At 32.7% G+C, this 18,767-nt stretch overlaps 1 protein-coding gene across 1 annotated transcript in view; it reads left to right on the top strand.

Annotated features, from left to right (window-relative positions):
• LOC129968784 (protein sidekick-1-like) overlaps nucleotides 1-10,018 on the top strand; it is a 47,370-nt gene extending 37,352 nt beyond the window's left edge. Inside the window, exons 5-6 of the mRNA XM_056083073.1 lie at nucleotides 4,813-4,883; nucleotides 9,657-10,018. Of these exons, the coding sequence (XP_055939048.1) occupies nucleotides 4,813-4,883; nucleotides 9,657-9,896 (311 nt within the window). The 3' untranslated portion in view covers nucleotides 9,897-10,018. The remainder of the gene's footprint in view (nucleotides 1-4,812; nucleotides 4,884-9,656) is intronic.
• Nucleotides 10,019-18,767: the final 8,749 nt, after the last annotated feature.

The following is an 18,767-nucleotide window of genomic DNA, read 5'->3' as shown; positions in this document are numbered from 1 at the left end:
ATATCATTACGCACTCACTCACACACACACACATATATACAGGGTGTTGGCGAATTCGACCGACAAATTCAAATCGGTGATAGTAGGCATCAAGAGGATAAAGAACCGCCATACAATATAGGGTCCCAAACGACGTTTAGTAGATGAAAATCGCAAGATTATAGGGCATCCCAGAATTGTTATAAACTGTAAAAAATTAATAAAAAAAATAACAAATGATGTTTAATTATGACCTTTTTTTTAAGTGAAAGCACATTCCTAATGTGTTTTTTCATGTAGGTAACATGCGGATTTGATGATCCAAAAGGTCCTAAATTACTGTAAACGAAAGAGTCGCTTAGAACCCTTAATTGCAAAAATATTAAAACTTGAATAAAAAGAAAATCTTGAAAATGCAAGGAATTTTAAACTCTTTAATTTTATATAAGTGTGTAGTGTGATATATATTCAAGAAATATATTCAAGAAAAACTACAATGGGCACCAGGAAACATCGCTGCAACATTGATACCGATGTTTGTGGAGGGTGTTGTCAAATTCGAAAGGCACATTCAGAGCGGGGATAGTAGGCATTAAGGAAATGAAAAATTACCATAAAACATAGGGTAGCAGATAACGTTTTTCAGTGAAAATCGCAAAAATAGACGTCGCAAAGACGATGTCTGGCGAAGAGAATGGCCCTATGAATACGTAGAGTAGGAACAAGGTAATCGAGAAGAAGAAGAAGCTTTATCGAATGTAATGTTTTCATGCGTTCAAAGAAAATAAAAGCAGCGAGCAAGCAATCATTAATGGGCATTGCAGATTTGATGATTGTCAGACTTCATTCGCAAACAGCATGTCAGATTTTACGAATGCAATCAAAATGTGCTGGTGCACCATCTTGTATTAACCAAATGTTCTGGCGTAGAATTGTCGGTGTTCCCTGTCATAATTCCGGAGATACGTGCTGCAACAAAACAAGGTATTTTGAGCAGCTAAGGCGTTGGAGCAGAAGATATGGTCCCAATAGAAGACCCTGACTAGATGTTAATATCAAGCTTCAATTCGTCTAGGGATCTGTGTATTTTCGAATGACCAAATATGCGAATTGTGCTTGTTGAAGACGCCTACTCACGTAATGCAGGCTTCACAAGAGAATAAAACTCCAGCAGAAACGAGTGCAAATTCCTGTGTGGCATCAAGCATCTAGCGTGAGAACTCCACCCGATTTGCGATTTTCAATGAAAAACGTTAATTCCGATCCTATGTTTTATAGTAATTTTTCATTTCCCAAACGCCTACTATCCCTGATCTGAATTTGTCTTTCGAATTTCACAACATCCTCTACAAACATCGGTATCAAAGTTGCAGTGATGTTTCCTGGTTCCCATTGTAATTTTTCTTGAATATCTTAAAAATACCACAGTTTTCACACTACACACTTATATCAAATTAAAGAGTTTGAAATTCCTTACATTTTCAAGATTTTCTTTTTATTAAAGTTTTAATATTTTTGCAATTAAGGGTTCTAAGCAACTCTTCCCTTTACAGTAATTTGCGACCCCCTGGATCATCAAATCCGCATGTTATCTACATGAAAAGAAAACGTTAGGAATGTGCTTTCACTTAAAAAAAAGTCATAGTTAAAAATCATTTGTTATTTTTTAAATTAATTTTTTACAGTTTCCAACAATTGTCTGACGCCTTATATTTTTGCGATTTTATATATATATATAACTAAAACCAAAAAAGGAACAGAAAAAAACACCATATTATTTAGAGAGCGCAAATGCAGCTACTTCTAAAACACAGATGAATGGAGACAATAGCAATAAAAACCAAGTTAATAGGAGAAAATCAAAATTAAACCAAATAAAAAAGGAATCCTTAATGAAGACTTTTTCTCAAGAGTCGCCCTCAGGCAGGGATTAAAAAAAAAGGGATTTTTTCTCTGAAGGAATGCAGATTAAACAATCTAATATCGATTCCTCGTGACCCGAAAATCCCCTGAAATTAGGCCTAAGAGATATACCCTGTTATCAGAAAAGAAAAACGCAAATCAATAAATTAGAAGAATACGTCCACTAATAAGCAAAAATACAATAACAAAAAATAACATAAATAACTATATAATAACACTCAAATCAGTAATGCAAAAAAAAAAAGGAAAAGAAAAGGAAAGCACATACCAGCAGGAAGCAAAAAAAAATTTAAGCTATCCGGTAATGTCCCCCGCTCCAAGCTAACGTTTTCAAGGTAAAAAATAATTGGAGAGTCTCAGCGCCATCTATTGAGTTATCTAATATGCAAGGTCTATTTTTATTTTAGGTAAAGGATTAATCCCAAATCATACCTTGTTTTATTAAAAATTTCACATTGCAGTAGTTTCTGGGAAATTCATTATTAGTTAAATTTTTACTGAGGTTATTTGATGCTTCCATATAGGAATTTTTGTTATTATAAAACCTTTTGATCCTGTTATTGTTGTTTCATTAATATAAGTTGCATTAGAGTTATATTCTTTAATTAAAAGTTCTTTATAATAATATTTACAAATTAAACAGAAATTATTTCCTGATTTATCTTTTAATGTAATAACAATTTTTTTTTAATTTTTTTATTTCTTTTTTTAATGTTTTACTAAAATAAATCCCGCGATCTTTAGATCTATGAATATCTGTCAATACTGAATTCTGAGTATCAGTATTCAGTACTGAATTCTGAGTAGACTTGCTCTCTAAAGTATCTTTATTTATTCCCAATAGTTAAATTTCATAAAAACCCATTAAAATTCAGATTCGTGACTTGTAGCACTGGCAGTTATAATTACTATACGGGAAAACATTTCTTTAAATACTTAAAAATTATCTTGGACAAAATCAAAGATCAAGACAACTTTATAATTTCTAGTAACAAAGAAGTACTGGATTTTCTTAAAGATAACAATATTAATAAACTTAATACTTATGATTTCGAAAATTTATACACCAATCTACCTCATGAAAAATTAATAAATTTTATATATGACGAATATTTAAATGAAGATGTTATTCCTAAAAATAACTAGCTAGAGTTATGTAATTTTAATATTACTGAAAATTACGTTTTTAATGGAATCAATTTTCATAAACAAGTAAAGGGCATTCCAATGGGAACAGCTTTATCAAGTGCTTTATCTAATATTTTCCTACATTACTATGAGAAAAAAATAATTAAATATAATTTAATAAACGGGTGGAGGTATATTGACTACCTACTTTTGATAAACTTAGACGATACCAGTATTGTTACTAATTGCTACCCAAAGGATTTAATTCTAACTGAAACAAATAAAATTCAACCTGAAGCTGCTTTTCTGGATATGAAAATCGAAATTGCTAATGATAAAACAATAGTTGGTATCTACGATAAAAGGGATGAATTCAACTTTAAAATAACGAAACTTTGTAATTATCATTCTAATCTAATTTCTAAAATTTTCAAAAATCTAATTTTCTCCCAATTTAAAAGGATTAAAAGTGTTTGTAATAACAAAAATTCCTATATTGAAGCATCAAATAACCTCAGTAAAAATTTAACTAATAATGAATTTCCCAGAAACTACTGCAATGTGAAATTTTTAATAAAACAAGGTATGATTTGGGATTAATCCTTTACCTAAAATAAAAATAGACCTTCCGTTGCATATTAGATAACTCAATAGATGGCGCTGAGACTCTCCAATTATTTTTTACCTTGAATACGTCAGCTTCGACGGGGAAACACTGTCAGAAAATTTAAAAATTTTTTGCGTGCTGCTGGTATGTTTTTTCCCTTTTCTTTTCATTACTGGTTTGAGTGTTATTATATGGTTATTTTATGTTGTTTTTTGTTATTGTATTTTTGCTTATTAGTTGACGTATTCTCCTAATTTATTGTTTTGGGTTTTTCTTTTTTGTTAAAAGGGTATATCTCTTAGGCCTAATTTCAGGGGATTTTCGGGTCACGAGGAATCGATATTAGACTGTTTAGTATGTATTCCGTCAGAGAAAAAATCCCTTTTTTTGAATCCCTGCCTGAGGGAGACCCTTGAAAAAGTCTTCAGGAAGGATTCTTCTTTTATTTGGTTTAATTTTTATTTTCTCCTATTAACTTAGTTTTTATTACTATATATATATATATATATATATATATATATTGTACCGGGCTTCGTATGGACTGAGAATCGATAAAACAGTCTCCTGAATATCAGAAGTCTTTTATTCGCAAAAAAATTCTAGAAAATGTCGGAAATTTCACTGACACGAGTCATAATTATGTCGTTCCAATTCAGCTAATTTAGAGCAAAAGCTTCCAAGAGCAGAGGTTTCAAATACCTCAGACAAATAACAGCTTCTTTGCTCTAAACTCGCATTCAAACCTGAATGTTTTCACTACTACTCACACTATGCTGTTCGGCTTATTTATTTCCGACTTGACGTAAAGATCTCCGAGTTTCGCCAAGGTTCTGAAAGCTTCTAGGCTATCTCGCTTAGTAAAGGTCCTAGAGCTTAGGTGATGAAACTGTTCAGAAATATCTCGTTCTAGCCAAATCTAGCTAATTGGTCGCCAAGTTGCCAAGAATCCTACCAAAAGGTCGCTAAGTCACCAGACCACTGGAATGCCATCTTTAACGTAAAATACGGGTAAGTTGATCTAATTCTGCAATTAGATCAACTTACTTTGTATTGCAGAATTAGATCTTATTGATCTAATTCTGCAATACAAAGATAAAATACAAAATGTTCACATTTCAGAAATTTCTGAAAAATTGAATAAAATGATAATAATAGTTACTTTTAATGATTTGCAGAGCCCTCTGCACCTCCTAGGCGTGTTAAGGCAGAAGTGAAAATGTTAACGTCTGTGTTTGTGACATGGAAGGTATAAAATATTTTATTGTATTTTTTCTTCCATTTAGTATAGTATTTCATTTTAGAAATAAAATGCACGTAAAAAACTCTTACCTTACACAGAAGTATGTACTTGGTTTCAATTTAAAAGAAATTAAAGAGCAATGCACCTATTTATATTGACTGTAACTGTCAATAATTTGATTTCAAAGCTTTGAAAATATTTTATTACATTTTTTGTGCTCTTAACCTTGATTTCACATTGTAACTTTCGATCATCATCCATAAGTTTAAATATTTTTTTTGTTACTCTTATATAAAAGATATATCACAGCATTTTTTTCAATGTTCTATTCTAATAACAATTGTTCATTTGCTCTCAGATTTACATAAGTGAAGTCGTTTTTTATTAATTTATGTTTTCTAAATATGGATGTATTGGTGTTTTTTTTGGGGGGGGGGGGATAAATCCAGCAATTTCCAAAAAGAAACTTTTTTTTTCCCTGCAGAAAACGAAGTAATAAATTTTCGCGACGAATATCACGAATTCAGTTAGTGATATAAAAATAAATTTTAATTTTATGTAAAGTAAATTTTGATCGAAATGATTTATTTACTCTTCTGTTAAGTAACTAGTATTTAAGAAATGAAAAGCACTAAATGCTCTGAAATTTTATATATTTACAAATTATAGAGCTAAATTTCCCATTACTCAAATATTATTAAATCTTTCAGCAGTAAGCTTGTGACATGGATATATTTTCAACTGCTGAAATTTAACCCTTTAGGAACTGCTACAACAAAACATTTTGCATTACTCATTAGCTTCAATTAATTCTACATATAAACACAAGAAAAAAACAGAATTTTATTTTGTAATTTTGCTGTTTTTGTAATATACGTACAAATCTCTTTTTCGATATTGATATAAAAATGGAATGATGAATAGTTATCGTGATTGAATAAACAGACTTAAATCATTGATACATTCTACAGGTGGTTATCAAAATAATAAAAACACCAGAAACGAATACAAGAATTTCTATTAATAAGGCGTAATGCCATTTTTAGCTTGTAATATATCTTGGATTCGCTAGGAAATCGAATCATACAAGTGAAGAATAATATTAAGAAGAATATTGTACCATTTTTCATGGAGATATTTTGAATGTTTTGGAAAAAATGCCATTGACAGATATGAATTCTGAATTGAACGTCCTAAAATAGACCATAATGTAAATTATAGTGAGGTCTAGAAACTATGAAAGCAAATATAAATGTTCCACTATGTCTTCGTGTTCATCAAATCACGATTGGACAAGTCCCATTGTATGAATAAGAGCATTAGCTTCCGAGAAAATTCCATCTCAAGCAGGAAACAAAATTTGCATCAAGGGATGGAACCACTCACCAACCACTTCTCAATACTTTTCCTTGATGATCCTTCCTTTCAAGAGTACGATTTGATCGCCAAGAATCGCAATAAGGTTACCCATACCATTAGAGATCCACCTGCTTCCCTGATAGTTGGAAGGAGATAATAAAGCTCATACGGTTGTGTAAGTGTCTTCCAAACTTGTACTCATCCTGTTGTGGGGAAAAGTGAGAAAGATAAATCGTCTGATCATAAATATAACTGTAACATTTTACGCTTTTGACAAAAAATCCAAGACGTATACATCTTTACTAAACCTCCAACATATTACCATAATATATGCTATGTGTCTACCCTAAAATAAACGTTTTCGTGAAAATTATTGGAATTTTTATTATGTGCTTATTTTATAGCCCATATATTTACGATTCCAGAACTGTTTCATTTTTGTTCTTACGTGAATTGGAAGCAAAGTTACAGCCTAATTAATAAACCGGAAGTTGATTTTTTGCAACAGGTAGTCGGAATTTAAAGTGACGCAAAAAATGTATACAATACATTTACGCGTCTATTTTGTAACTTTTAATCGATATAAATGACAAAATCTTTTTTTAAAACTATAAATAAACGTTTCCTTTTTTCATTTTTTAATTATTTTTTTTAATCTGGCAGCAATTTTTTTATTCAAGCTTCAGTAACTGAACAGCAATACCATTATCGTTTGTAGCGTCTTTACATTCGTAATTAAAAAGCGTTGCTCTTGTTTTCAATCGATTTGTTCAAACTTTTAGCATAATTCTTTTTATTTTTCCTGTTTTGAAAGTGAATTGTAGTTTTCATCACATAAAAATGTCGAAAGCTCGTTATAAAAAAATCTGGAAAAACGTGCCTTTTATGGAAATAGGCACAGTAATTTTCAGACTAAAAATGATGCGTCTACTGCAATTGCAGCAAAACTGAAGACCTTGAAACCTCCTGACGTGCTGAAATCAGACGTTCCAGAGTTAAAAGGTAACAGAACATTCGATATCCAAACTTTACTTCGAATATTTGCAATTCTTTATTGCCCTCAGTGCTTTGAAACTGGTGTGAAACTGACTGAAGATTCCAAAGAAGGTCTTTGCTGAAATTTTACAATAACTTGTAAATGTGGATTTATAACTGGATTCACGTTAAACCCCAAAATGATTAAAAGATCGTCTTTAAATACTTTAATGGTACTCGCATTAAGATTGATTGGCAGATGATTTTCTTCTGGGAAGAAATTGCTGGGCCCATTAAATTTACTATATGTCTCTAAATAAACATTTAAAATTCACGAACTGAAACTGTTAGCATCAGCGAAGTATTGTTGTGAAGAAAATTTGAAAGTTCACTCTAAAGAAGGGAAAATTTGAAAAAAAAAAGCACAACCTGTGGTGTTTCTGTAGATGGCACATGGCAACGAAGAGGCCATATGTCAGTAAATGGCTGTGTCTCAGTTTTTTCCATAGATACTGGAACAATATTGGGTACGACCGGAGTTTAACCCCCTGCTTGGCAAAATTTTCAAAAATCGCCAACAATGGTCTTGCGAAATGTTCAAAAGCAAGGGAGCAGATGTCCATAGTTCATAATAAAGATTGCCCGCTTTGGCGCGTTATCGCAACTTGGCGAAGAAGAGAGTTAAACTCCGGTTCACCCCAATATTGGATTTAGAAGTGATGATCCAATATTGTAGAAGGTGTAAAAGAAAAATAACTGGCAGCCAAGAATGTTCTAACTACAAGGGGTCATCAGAAAATATGAAAGCTGTTAGGTCTTACAGAATTTTTGAAAGATCAGTATTGAAAGGAGAGTTACAATACACCGAATATTTTGGTGATGGGGACTCTAAGGCATTTCTAAAAGTAAAGGATGTCTACGGAAAAGATACAGTTACAAAACTTGAATGTATAAGGCAAGTTCAAAAAAGAGTAGGGCCACAACTTAGGAAATTAAAAAAGAAGACCAAAGGACTCGGTGGAAAAGAAAAATTAACTAATAAATTTATCGATAAACTTCAAAATTACTATGGAAATTGCTGTAGTAGAAAAATGCAATCTGCTGTTATAGCTGCTTTCTTTCATTTCTGTTCTAGCAGTTGAAACTTTATGCATAGACAGTGTCCAGAAGGGAGTGACAATTGGCGTCGATATCAGCAAGCTATGAGCAATGGAACAGAATATTCAGAAAAATCACCAGGTCTTCCTATTTATGTGAAGAAAGTGGTAAAATCAACATATTTAGAACTCTGTGATAGAGAGTTATTAAAAAATGTTTGCATGGTATGACACAGAACAATAATGAAAGTTTCAACAACATCTTGTGGTCAATTGGGGTTACATAAAGAACATTTTGTGGAACATGAAACTTTGTTTTCAGGTGCATATGTGACAGCCATATTGCTTAATTCTGGCTATATAGGACTATTACCTATTTTTAAACATTTGGAAATTCCAATTAATCCTCTGACTTTAAAAATATATATGGGAATCGATGATGAGCGCGTTAAGAAATCGAGACGTCAATCATTGCCTTCAACTAAACTGAAAAAAAAAAAAGGCTAAAAGCAAAAAAAAAAAAAAAAAAAAAAAAAAAAAAAAAAAAAATCAAAATTAGTTAAAACTGAAGTTAAAGAGGGTTTGACCTACAAATATGGTGAATAAAAAAGGAGTAAAAAAAATTTTTATGGTGCATTAAAATATTTAAATGTGTTTTCTGAAAAACTGTGTTTTTCAGTATTTTGTTTTATGCTAAACATCACCAAAAACATATTTTTAAGATATTGTTTTGAAAATTTGAGGAGATGTTTAAATATTTATTATCTGTGTTATGAACTAAAATCTAATCTCCATCTCCATTTTTTTATTTTATTGTTTTGCTTTGTGAAAAAACACGAGTCTTTTGTTTAAAAAAATGAGTTTTGACACAAAATTTCAAATGGTTCAAAAACTTTTCAAAATTTTGCAAATCTTTTAGTTCATCACACGAATAAGGGTGTTATTTATTTAGTGTATAAATATTACTGAAATATATTTACTAGAATTTTTAATAGAAAGTTTATCGTAAGTGTAATTTTTCGCTAAAATTTTATTAAAAATTACCAATATTTCAACAATTAATAATAATTTCATACAAATTACATTTAAATTTAAAGTTTTATGCCCCATTTTAAATAAAAACATCTTTTGTTTATTGAAAATTTGAATATTCTAAAAAAAGGTCTCCGAAGGTAGGCACATACCTTAAAAAACCTGATAGCTAGGATTATAGCCTAAAACCTACGAACTGCATTCTTAAATGTAATCTTTATTAACAGATGTTTCCATTATTTTGATAACCACCTGTAGTTTATGTATCTCTGTATCTTATATATATCTAACTCAAAGCTTCTTCAATTTTCTCAAGCCTCCTCTTAAAAGTGAATGGAACGGAAAGCTGACAGGTTTTTATGTGGGTTACAAGAGCTTGCAGGATTCCAGCCAGTTGTATACCTTCAAGACAGTAGACTACAACAAGCGAGGAGAATATCAAGAATATTTGATCACCAATCTTCGTAAGGGCATGCAGTACAGCATCATTGTAAAAGCTTTCAATAATGTTGGAATCGGACCTCCCTCTAAACCTGTCATTGTCAAGATAGGATGAGGTGCTATGATAAATGAAAATTGATTTCATTTAATGTATTTGTTACCAACAATGTATAAAATTCCGTCATTCCGTAGAATACCAAGAGTTTGAGAATAAAGTTTGAAATATGAGAGTTATTACATACTTTTCCTATGCATTGTATGTTACGGTAAATGTTTTAACTGATTATGAATAATCATTGGGAGTTAAGGAAATGGAATTTCTTCTGTAACTGTCAGATGTAAAACTTTTACTTGACTTGAGTAACAATTATTTCCACCCTTTTCCTGTATTTAATTTCCAGTTATAGGAGAAACGAGCGATAATCGTAAAATCCGTATTGAAATTTACCTTACTTTTGAGGGAGCCATTTTGTACATTTTTTTAAATAGATTAATTTTTGTGGCAATCATTTAGGTTAACCCATGTTTCATCAAAGATCACAATAATTTTAATTTATTTCCTGTGAAATAGTTTTCACCCAAATTGTTCTGTATCGAACTATATATTTCGCCAAACGCTGGTGTTGGCACGATTTTTAAAATTTTTCACACTATGAAACTTGGCGTATTAATATCTGCTACAGATGTATTTAAAGACTGCAATCGATTTCTACATCAGCCGATGTTTTCTTGTTAACAGTGATTTCACTTTAGAAATATTTGAAACAGTTTGTATCTTTTACGAGTATTCTTTTGGAGACTTCTTTTCATAAAGAAGTAATGACTGACGATAATTTTTGCCCTTTTTGAAAAATAATGTTGCATATTTTTTAATTCGAAATTTTAAATTATGATAGCATGCATTTTGTAGTGTTTTTGGAATTATAGAATAGAAACAGCTCTCTTCGGAAAGCGCAAAAACATAACTTTCAAATCCCAGCTTGTTTGCATGCAACAATTTGAAAGAAGAAAGAGGTTAAAAACGGGAGAAATAATTTCTCATTTCAAATGATATTGCTAGAAATTTTATTCCAATATATTGACTCTAAATTTTTTTTAAAAAATTGAAATTGTGTAAATACTACGTTACATTGCAGGAAATATCTATTGGTCTAATTTTATTATCTTTAAATCTTTCATGCCATAACCAGAATTATTCTTAACTAGGCATTATGAGAGGTCACTCATGTTACCGTTAAAATGTAATTGTAAAGACAAAGGGAAGGTAATAAAGTTAAGAAATGAAATATTTCCTATAAACATTTTTTTTATCATGTGAGAACATGATGTTGTTTTGGTTAGGGAGTTTTGAAGCTCGAAATCTCGTAGGCAATGAATATTGAAGCTCGAAATCGCGCAGACAATGGATAAAGCATAAATGTCAATTTTAATCATCATCTTTTAATCGCATATATATTTTTAACTGCTTTTACCAGTATTGCATTATTATTATGCATGCTTCTTTGAAAGCAGATACGTTTTTAAAAGGCTGACCTGCTTTTACCAGCATTAATTTATTATTATGTATGCTTCTTTGACAGTAGATGCGTTTTTAAAAGGCTGACGTAGAACTATGACATCATAGCTGTTATTTCATCTCAAAATCGGTCGAGCTCCAAAACTTTGTTTGCCAGCTAGAAAAATTAAAAATGAAAGTTTAAAAAAATTATATATATATATATATATATATATATATATATATAGAGAGAGAGAGAGAGAGAGAGAGAGAGAGAAGTCTCGTGATTATTTCAAACCGGTTTAAACTGGTTAATGACTTAAAAATTAATAATGTTCTCACATGATAACTTTAAAGGGGGGCGGGCAAAGAACAAGGGCACAAGCAATATTCACATAAATAAACCCGGTTTCACCCCATTTCTTTAGTCATAAATACAGTGTGTCTCAATTCAGCTGAAACACGATATTTAATTTCTAATTTTTATTGTAGTGAAGATATTTTAATAAAATTTTCAACAGTGGTTCATTTATTTGAAAAAATCTATTACTGTGCAAGAATGTATGTGCTCAATGCTTTCAAGAACTGTTCAAAATTACTTCCATCAATAGCGATCCATGACAGGATCATTGGTGGGTGCGACAGGCATGCACTTCCAAATATGTCACGTATTTCAAGCACAAGCGCTGCAGCTTATGGTGATTTAGAATGAGCGAGGATAGAACCTGGGACCGTGTGATTCGCAGCCCAGTAACATGACCATGATACAAAAACAATTGCTCGCGCAGCGTAGTTGTTATCTGGCTTATAAGCTTTCACCGCAGACTCTCCCTCCAGTGAGTCGGAGGTGAGACGAACGATATGGCTGTAGAGTGGTGATGTATTAGCTGTTGTATCTAATGCGCCTGTGCCTATTTGAGTTGTGTCAAACGTTATGGCGAGCGTGTGTGGGTGAGTAGTTGCTGATGCTGTTGCGCCAAGTGAGTCTGGCGAATTTGGTTGCTGCGTCAAATGAGTCTGACGACTTTGGTTGCGGGTAGATGGGGCCACAACAGCTGCTCGAAGGTTGAAGGTATCACGTCCGGGTCACCAATGTGGTGATTTAGAATGAGCGAGGACAGAACCTGGAATCTTGTGGTTCGCAGCCCAGTAACATGGCCATGATACAAAAGCAATTGCTCATGCAGCGTAGTTGTTAACTTCCTTATAAGCTTTAACCACAAGCTACTGATATTCGAGTAACGAAATCCTCAGCTGATCCAAATGAAGTCTTGTAAACAAGACTCTTCAGATATCCTTAGAAAAAGTAACCGATGCTCGATAAATCGGGAGATACGGGTGGTCAAGGGATAGTTACACCATGCCTAATCCATCGCACCTCAAATTCTGTTCAATAAATGATTGTTTTAAATAAACACATCACTGCTAAAAATTGCATTTAAATATATTCACTAGAGTAGAAAGAAACTATACCTCTTATTTCAGTTCAATTGAGATATCATGTATTTAGGACTAAAGAAATAGATTTATTGTCTTATATAAATATTATTCTGTGTTTCTTATATAAATATCCTTCGTATCCTAGTTACCTAACTACCCTCCATGTCTGTACTATAAATTTAGAATCGCCTGCAATCATTTGAATGTATATAATCTTAGATACAATGCATAAAATATAACACAACAATCATTTATAGGAGTGAGCTGAAATTTTTTATTCCCTCATAAATTGGCCTTGTCTGTTTATTTATGCTTAAATTTATATGTGTTCCCCTTTAAAATTTTTGAAATCTAATTTTGAAAAATTATATCAACTGTTAAAAATTACTTTAAGATGATAAATACACTTGAAAAATGTGCAGAATACATTATTTTGTTTAATAAAAAAATCAAATCAGTAACAAAATTATTAAATGAGATATAAATGAAAAAAAAATTTATGTAAAAGATCACTATTTTATTTGCTCATAATTCCGAAATGAATAGACGTAGAACAATGAAATTTGGTTCTGCGAACGACTTTTATTGTAGTGGTGAAAATTGAAGAGAAAAATAAGCGTTATGAAAATTGTGTAGTCTGTTCTTTTCTAATACAAATACGGACTCCTTTGAAATAGTTAATATGAAAATATTTAAGAGTTCATTAATTTTTTTTTCAAATGTCAATTTTTTTAAAATTTATAATGAAAAATAGTGGATGAAGCTGGGTGACTACTTTTTCCGTAACTGTGCATGAAAGCTCTACTTCAGTCGGAATTACAAGCTGGTTTCAACTTTTTTGCATAAATGTCGTTTATTTTTAAAATTTGAATTTATGTTAGGAAAAAAAAAATAAACCACAAAATGTTTTAAGCTCTCAAACCTTGCCCTTTATGCAAAGAAGCGAACAATAATATTTTAAATCACTCGAATGGCATAAAATCATTTCTTTATTTCACGAATAAAGAACAAAGTGTTATAAGAACATTATTTTTATATTATATGGACATTCTCTAATTTTTCTATTATTTTTAAAATCTACTAAAACAGAAAATAATCTGAGGGCAACCAAATGGATGAAATAAAATTATGTTGTGTTTATTTGGATAAGATAGTTAAGTTTTGCCAATGACGTCAAACTTAGAGTACTATTATTATTTTACATTATATTGACGTTTTCTAATTTTTCTATTATTTTTAAAATCCACTTTGGCAGAAAAGAATCTGATCGCTACCAGCTCTGCAAATAGATAAAATAAAATGACATGGTGTCTGTTTGTTTAGTTAATATAATTAAATTTTGTCAAGGACGTAAAAATTAGAGTACCATAAAATCGATATTTTGTTGTTAGGCCACCATGGTTTCGAAACTAGGCTAGAATTTAAAACGCATCTATTGGAATAACAAAATCTGTGTCAAGATTTCATTCACTATTTGAGTAATATCCATAAGATTCAAATGCCTGTAAAATACTTATTTTTTTATCTTCAAATGTTTTTATTCCTTCAGAAAATTGAAAGTCATGTTAAAAATGCAAAATATATCAGGATATTGAATTTCCTACAAATATTTCTATTAGATAATGGTGCCACCATCACAGAAGAAATATATCACCAGATGCCATCGGTTGAAGATTATTACGCTCGGATTTAATGCTGCATCGAATTTCCTTTTACAATGCGCAATGGGCAATGGGTTCAAAAAATAAATTAGATTGCACGTCTGATAAGCGTCACTGGAGAATGAATAACGATATATTCCTATAATCGAAAGTTTCTGTAAATTTTTATTAAGCATGTATAAAGATCATGGGACTTTAGAATTAAAGAAAATGGACATAAATGCATTCATAAGATGCCATTAGGACATTTATAGGGAAATGGAATTCCAGATTTGATGAAAGTAATTATAAAAACAGTCATGGGAGGACATTAGTATGCCCATAAGGATTATGGAACCACAAGTTGAATATAATTAATACGAGAAAGAGTTACATTTTCTGAGTAATTAATTAACAGAAAACATGGGAAAATCTGAATAACTTAACCACTATGATAGCATTAGCAGGAACTAAAATTGAGTCCTAAGCGTCACCGTAGAATTCCTCCAGTAGGAGACATATCTCTGGATCAGTAGAGATTGGTCGCTCCACGCTATTTCTGTATCACCAGGGTGATGAGAACCAACTACTACTCTATAAACGTCTCAATCCCATGTTTGAAATGCCCCCGAAGGGGGTTTGACGGTGCTATTTCCTTGGAAAACTATGACTGTAGAGAAAAACATTATTTTAACATCATATCTATCATTATCAACGATATTTGTGTCAGTCACCCTTTGACTAAAATCTAAAACGAAATTAACTTGAATATATTTGAAATTGAACTGTGAACTTCCCTAAAGATAGCACAGACATACACTTCTGAGTTAGGTTAGCTCTAAAGCTTCCAATTCCGAAGCCTAAAATTTGATATTATAGCCAGTGACAGTTCAAGTTCACACCTTTGATGGTTCTTTTCCCGACTGGTCACGAATATATTGCCAAGTTTATAGTCGCATGACTTCTAAAAAGCCACAATTTAAGTTTAACATATTCACTGAAAGTAAAATAATAATAATAATAAATAAAATCAGTTGATTGTTATCAAATTGTCATTTCTGCATGATATCGACCAATGGTGGTTTATCGCAGTCACCAACATAATTCAAAGCAACTTCATTCTATTGTTCATTTTTACAGCTATCTTACTTTTTACAATTGGTATCTTAGTATAAATTGTCAATATGAAGAAATATAAAAATAGTGAATTTAAACCAGCTAAAAAAATTTTTTCGACGATGTTTTTTCCGTCTTTAAAAGAGATATTTAATCATATTCATGAGTCAAAAGTTAATCACAAAAGAGGAATGTGACATTTTCTTATGATACAATCCAGCTTTAATCATTTGATTGGTATCTAAAGAGCACTTATAACTTTGACATCACTGCAAGCTTTTGCACCTAGAATTGAGAAAATTCTCCATTAATAGGGGTGAACAAAAGAGTGAGGAAAAAATTAATTGGATAATTTTTTGCGAAAGGGTTGAATGAAAGAGATTAGCAACAGATGTGACTTTTTTGAGAAAGTAAAAAAATGAAGATAAATGTCTACAATTGCAGATAATTAATGGTAGAAAGATATAGCTGCTTTAGGACTTTGTAAATGAGGGGAAAATGTGTAAGGAAAAAGGGTTAATCTTGGTTACTCAGTGAAGTTAACTGAAAAATTAGGACTGAAATAATTTTAAACCATAAGGAGCTGTCTCCCCAAAGTATTCTCGTATACTTTATACAAAAAATGTTATGTTATGCCATACATGACATTGATATGTAATAGTTACGAATATTAATCTTTGAAATGAATTTAGTATTTTTACTGATTCTAACGTATGATTCTTAACAAGGATTTTGGCGATGATCCCTGGCATGCGGTTAATAGCACTCGAAAATCGAATTTCAACAAAAATTTGAGGCAGAACTAATCTAAAAACTGCATGCCATATATGATATATTTAAGTCAATGTGTTTTGAGTTGTCGAGTTTACATATTTCTGAAATTACAGAGCGACAAACGGTAAACTCCTAGTTGGACTTGGTTCAAAAATTGTCTACTCAAAGAATGTTAAGTCTAAGTACTGAATTTTATCTATTTCAATCTTTACATTTTGTTATTATTGTATTTTATTATATTGGAAAAACCAAACAGATCTCTTAAGAACCAGAGTTTGCTCAAAACGTGATCGAAATCTAAAATTTTAGTATAAATACCATATACCAAATTTTATCCGTCTAGTTCAAAGTATTCTTGAGTTATGTATCTCCGCACACTACCATCGCGCCATCTGTATGATAAAAGAGTTTTTGTGTAAATCAGCGAGTTGAGTGGCGAGCAGCCGGGGAGAGATGTGTGTACCATCTGCTCTTGTCAAATTATTGAGTGTGGATTAAAAGTGAATGACATTCATTACGGCACTCCATCCCAACCCCGTGCACGAAGCACATCGTTGGCGGAGATGATGGAGACCGGTAAATTATCTTCTATAAGCTACCCACATGGGTCTTTGCCAAGGGAAACACCCAACCCACCCGTTAGGCAGAGCTAACAGCGGTGGCTAACTAGAGCCTAGGAAAGTAATCATTAACCCACGTTATTATTTGTTGAATAACGTGTAGGTTCTTAGGATCCTGTATCATAAGATCTTTAGATGGAATGAGGTTAAGTTTTTGACGGAGTGACTGTGTTAAAACACACTCAAAAACATAGTGGTCAGCTGTGCCGACATCACCGCAATCGCAGAGCGGATTATCAGTGATGCCGAACTTCTTGAAATAAGACGGGAACCTTCCGTGACCAGAAAGGAATTGAATGATTGAAGGATGAAATGTTTTTATCTTGGTAGAAACCTTGGGCAAGTATTGATGGGTCTGTGGACCTTTGGTGGTGGACGCCCATTCATTTTGCCATTCTTCAATAATGTTACGGCGAATGTCTGATTTAAGAGTATTGTGTGACCTAGGGACACGCGAATCAACTGTATCCTTGTGTGTTGCAAGTTTTGCTTGTTTATCCGCTTCCTCGTTTCCTGTAACACCGATATGTGCCTTAACCCAGAAGAACTTGGGCCGGTGGTTGGCACTGACAATTTTAATTTTGTCAATGAGTTGTTTTAAAACCCAGGTTTTTCTTTTTGGGAAAGCGAGAGCAGTCAGAAGCGAGAGCGAATCTGAGAATATTGAGGTGTTACTCCATGAGTTTGTATTAACAATAAAATCAAGTGCCATGTATAGAGCATAGGCTTCGGCTTGGAAAACAGTGGCGTGGTCTTCCAGCCTATGCGAGTCGATATGGACAAGTTTGTTAAAGTAGTAACAGGCAATGGCTGATCCTACTTTGTTGTCAATTTTGGAGCCATCTGTGTGAATTTCGATGTCGTCACCGGAAGGTGGAGTTTTACCAAAAGGATATGTAGCCCACTCACAAGGGTGTTGCTCGTAAGGGTTAAGGGTAGGTTCGTATAAGTCTGGATCTAGGATAGAATCATTAAACTTAACTTGAATCTTTTGGGTTTTGACAAGGAAGTTGGGAAATAGCTCTTTGGCTCTTAGGTGGAGGGGTAGAATGCCTGCCAAAACTTGAAGGGCATGAGTACTAGTTGTCCGGTATGCCTTCAAAATTTTGACAAGAGGTCTTCTCTGAATGATCTCAAATGTTCTTTTTATTTGCTTGTATTTAAGTCTGTGGCCCCAGGCCCCATAGCCGAAAAGGACATATGGTTCGAAGGCACCAGAGTAAATACGTTTGAGTAGGTGGTGGTGTCTTGAGAAAAATTTGTTAGCAACAGTATTGAGATTATATATGAGAAGGTCACTTTTTCGACGGACCTGCCGAAAGTGCTCGGTAAAGGTGAGTTTGCTATCCCAGACGACACCAAGGTAGCGAAAAGATGTAGAAACTTTGATGAAAGAATTTTGAAAGGATATGCGCGGAGGATCAGCTGCATCGAGTCTGTTACCGAAAGTAATTGGCATTAGAATCGTTTTATCTAGGCCAAAAGTCAATTTGTGCGTTTTGCCCCACTGGAAAAGGGTGTGTAAGATTTCAGTTCCCTTAGTTTCCAGATCAGTTTTGCTTGTTCCCCTAATTACCACTACCAAATCATCAGCATAGGCTTGAATGAAGCAGCCAGCCGGAAGCGGAAGATTAAGGGAAGTGTCAGCAATTAAGTTCCAGAAACCCGGCCCACAACAGGAGCCCTGTGGAACGCCTCTTTCAATTTGGAAACTCCAGGAGTTTCCCTGTATTTTTACAGTGCCATGACGTTGGCGGAAGTAATCTTTAATGATGTTAAACAGATTTTGTGGGCAGCCAGCGAGAGTGAGCTGGTGCAGAATGCTTTCTCGCCAGACGTTGTCAAATGCACCACTTACGTCAACTGACAGGATGCAGGCTTTGCCTTTGTGCCGGAGGGCA

The sequence above is a fragment of the Argiope bruennichi genome, chromosome 1, assembly GCF_947563725.1.
Source record: "Argiope bruennichi chromosome 1, qqArgBrue1.1, whole genome shotgun sequence".
Taxonomy (NCBI): domain Eukaryota; kingdom Metazoa; phylum Arthropoda; class Arachnida; order Araneae; family Araneidae; genus Argiope; species Argiope bruennichi.
Note: the sequence above shows the minus strand (reverse complement) of the source record. Positions and strands in the feature narration are given on the sequence as shown.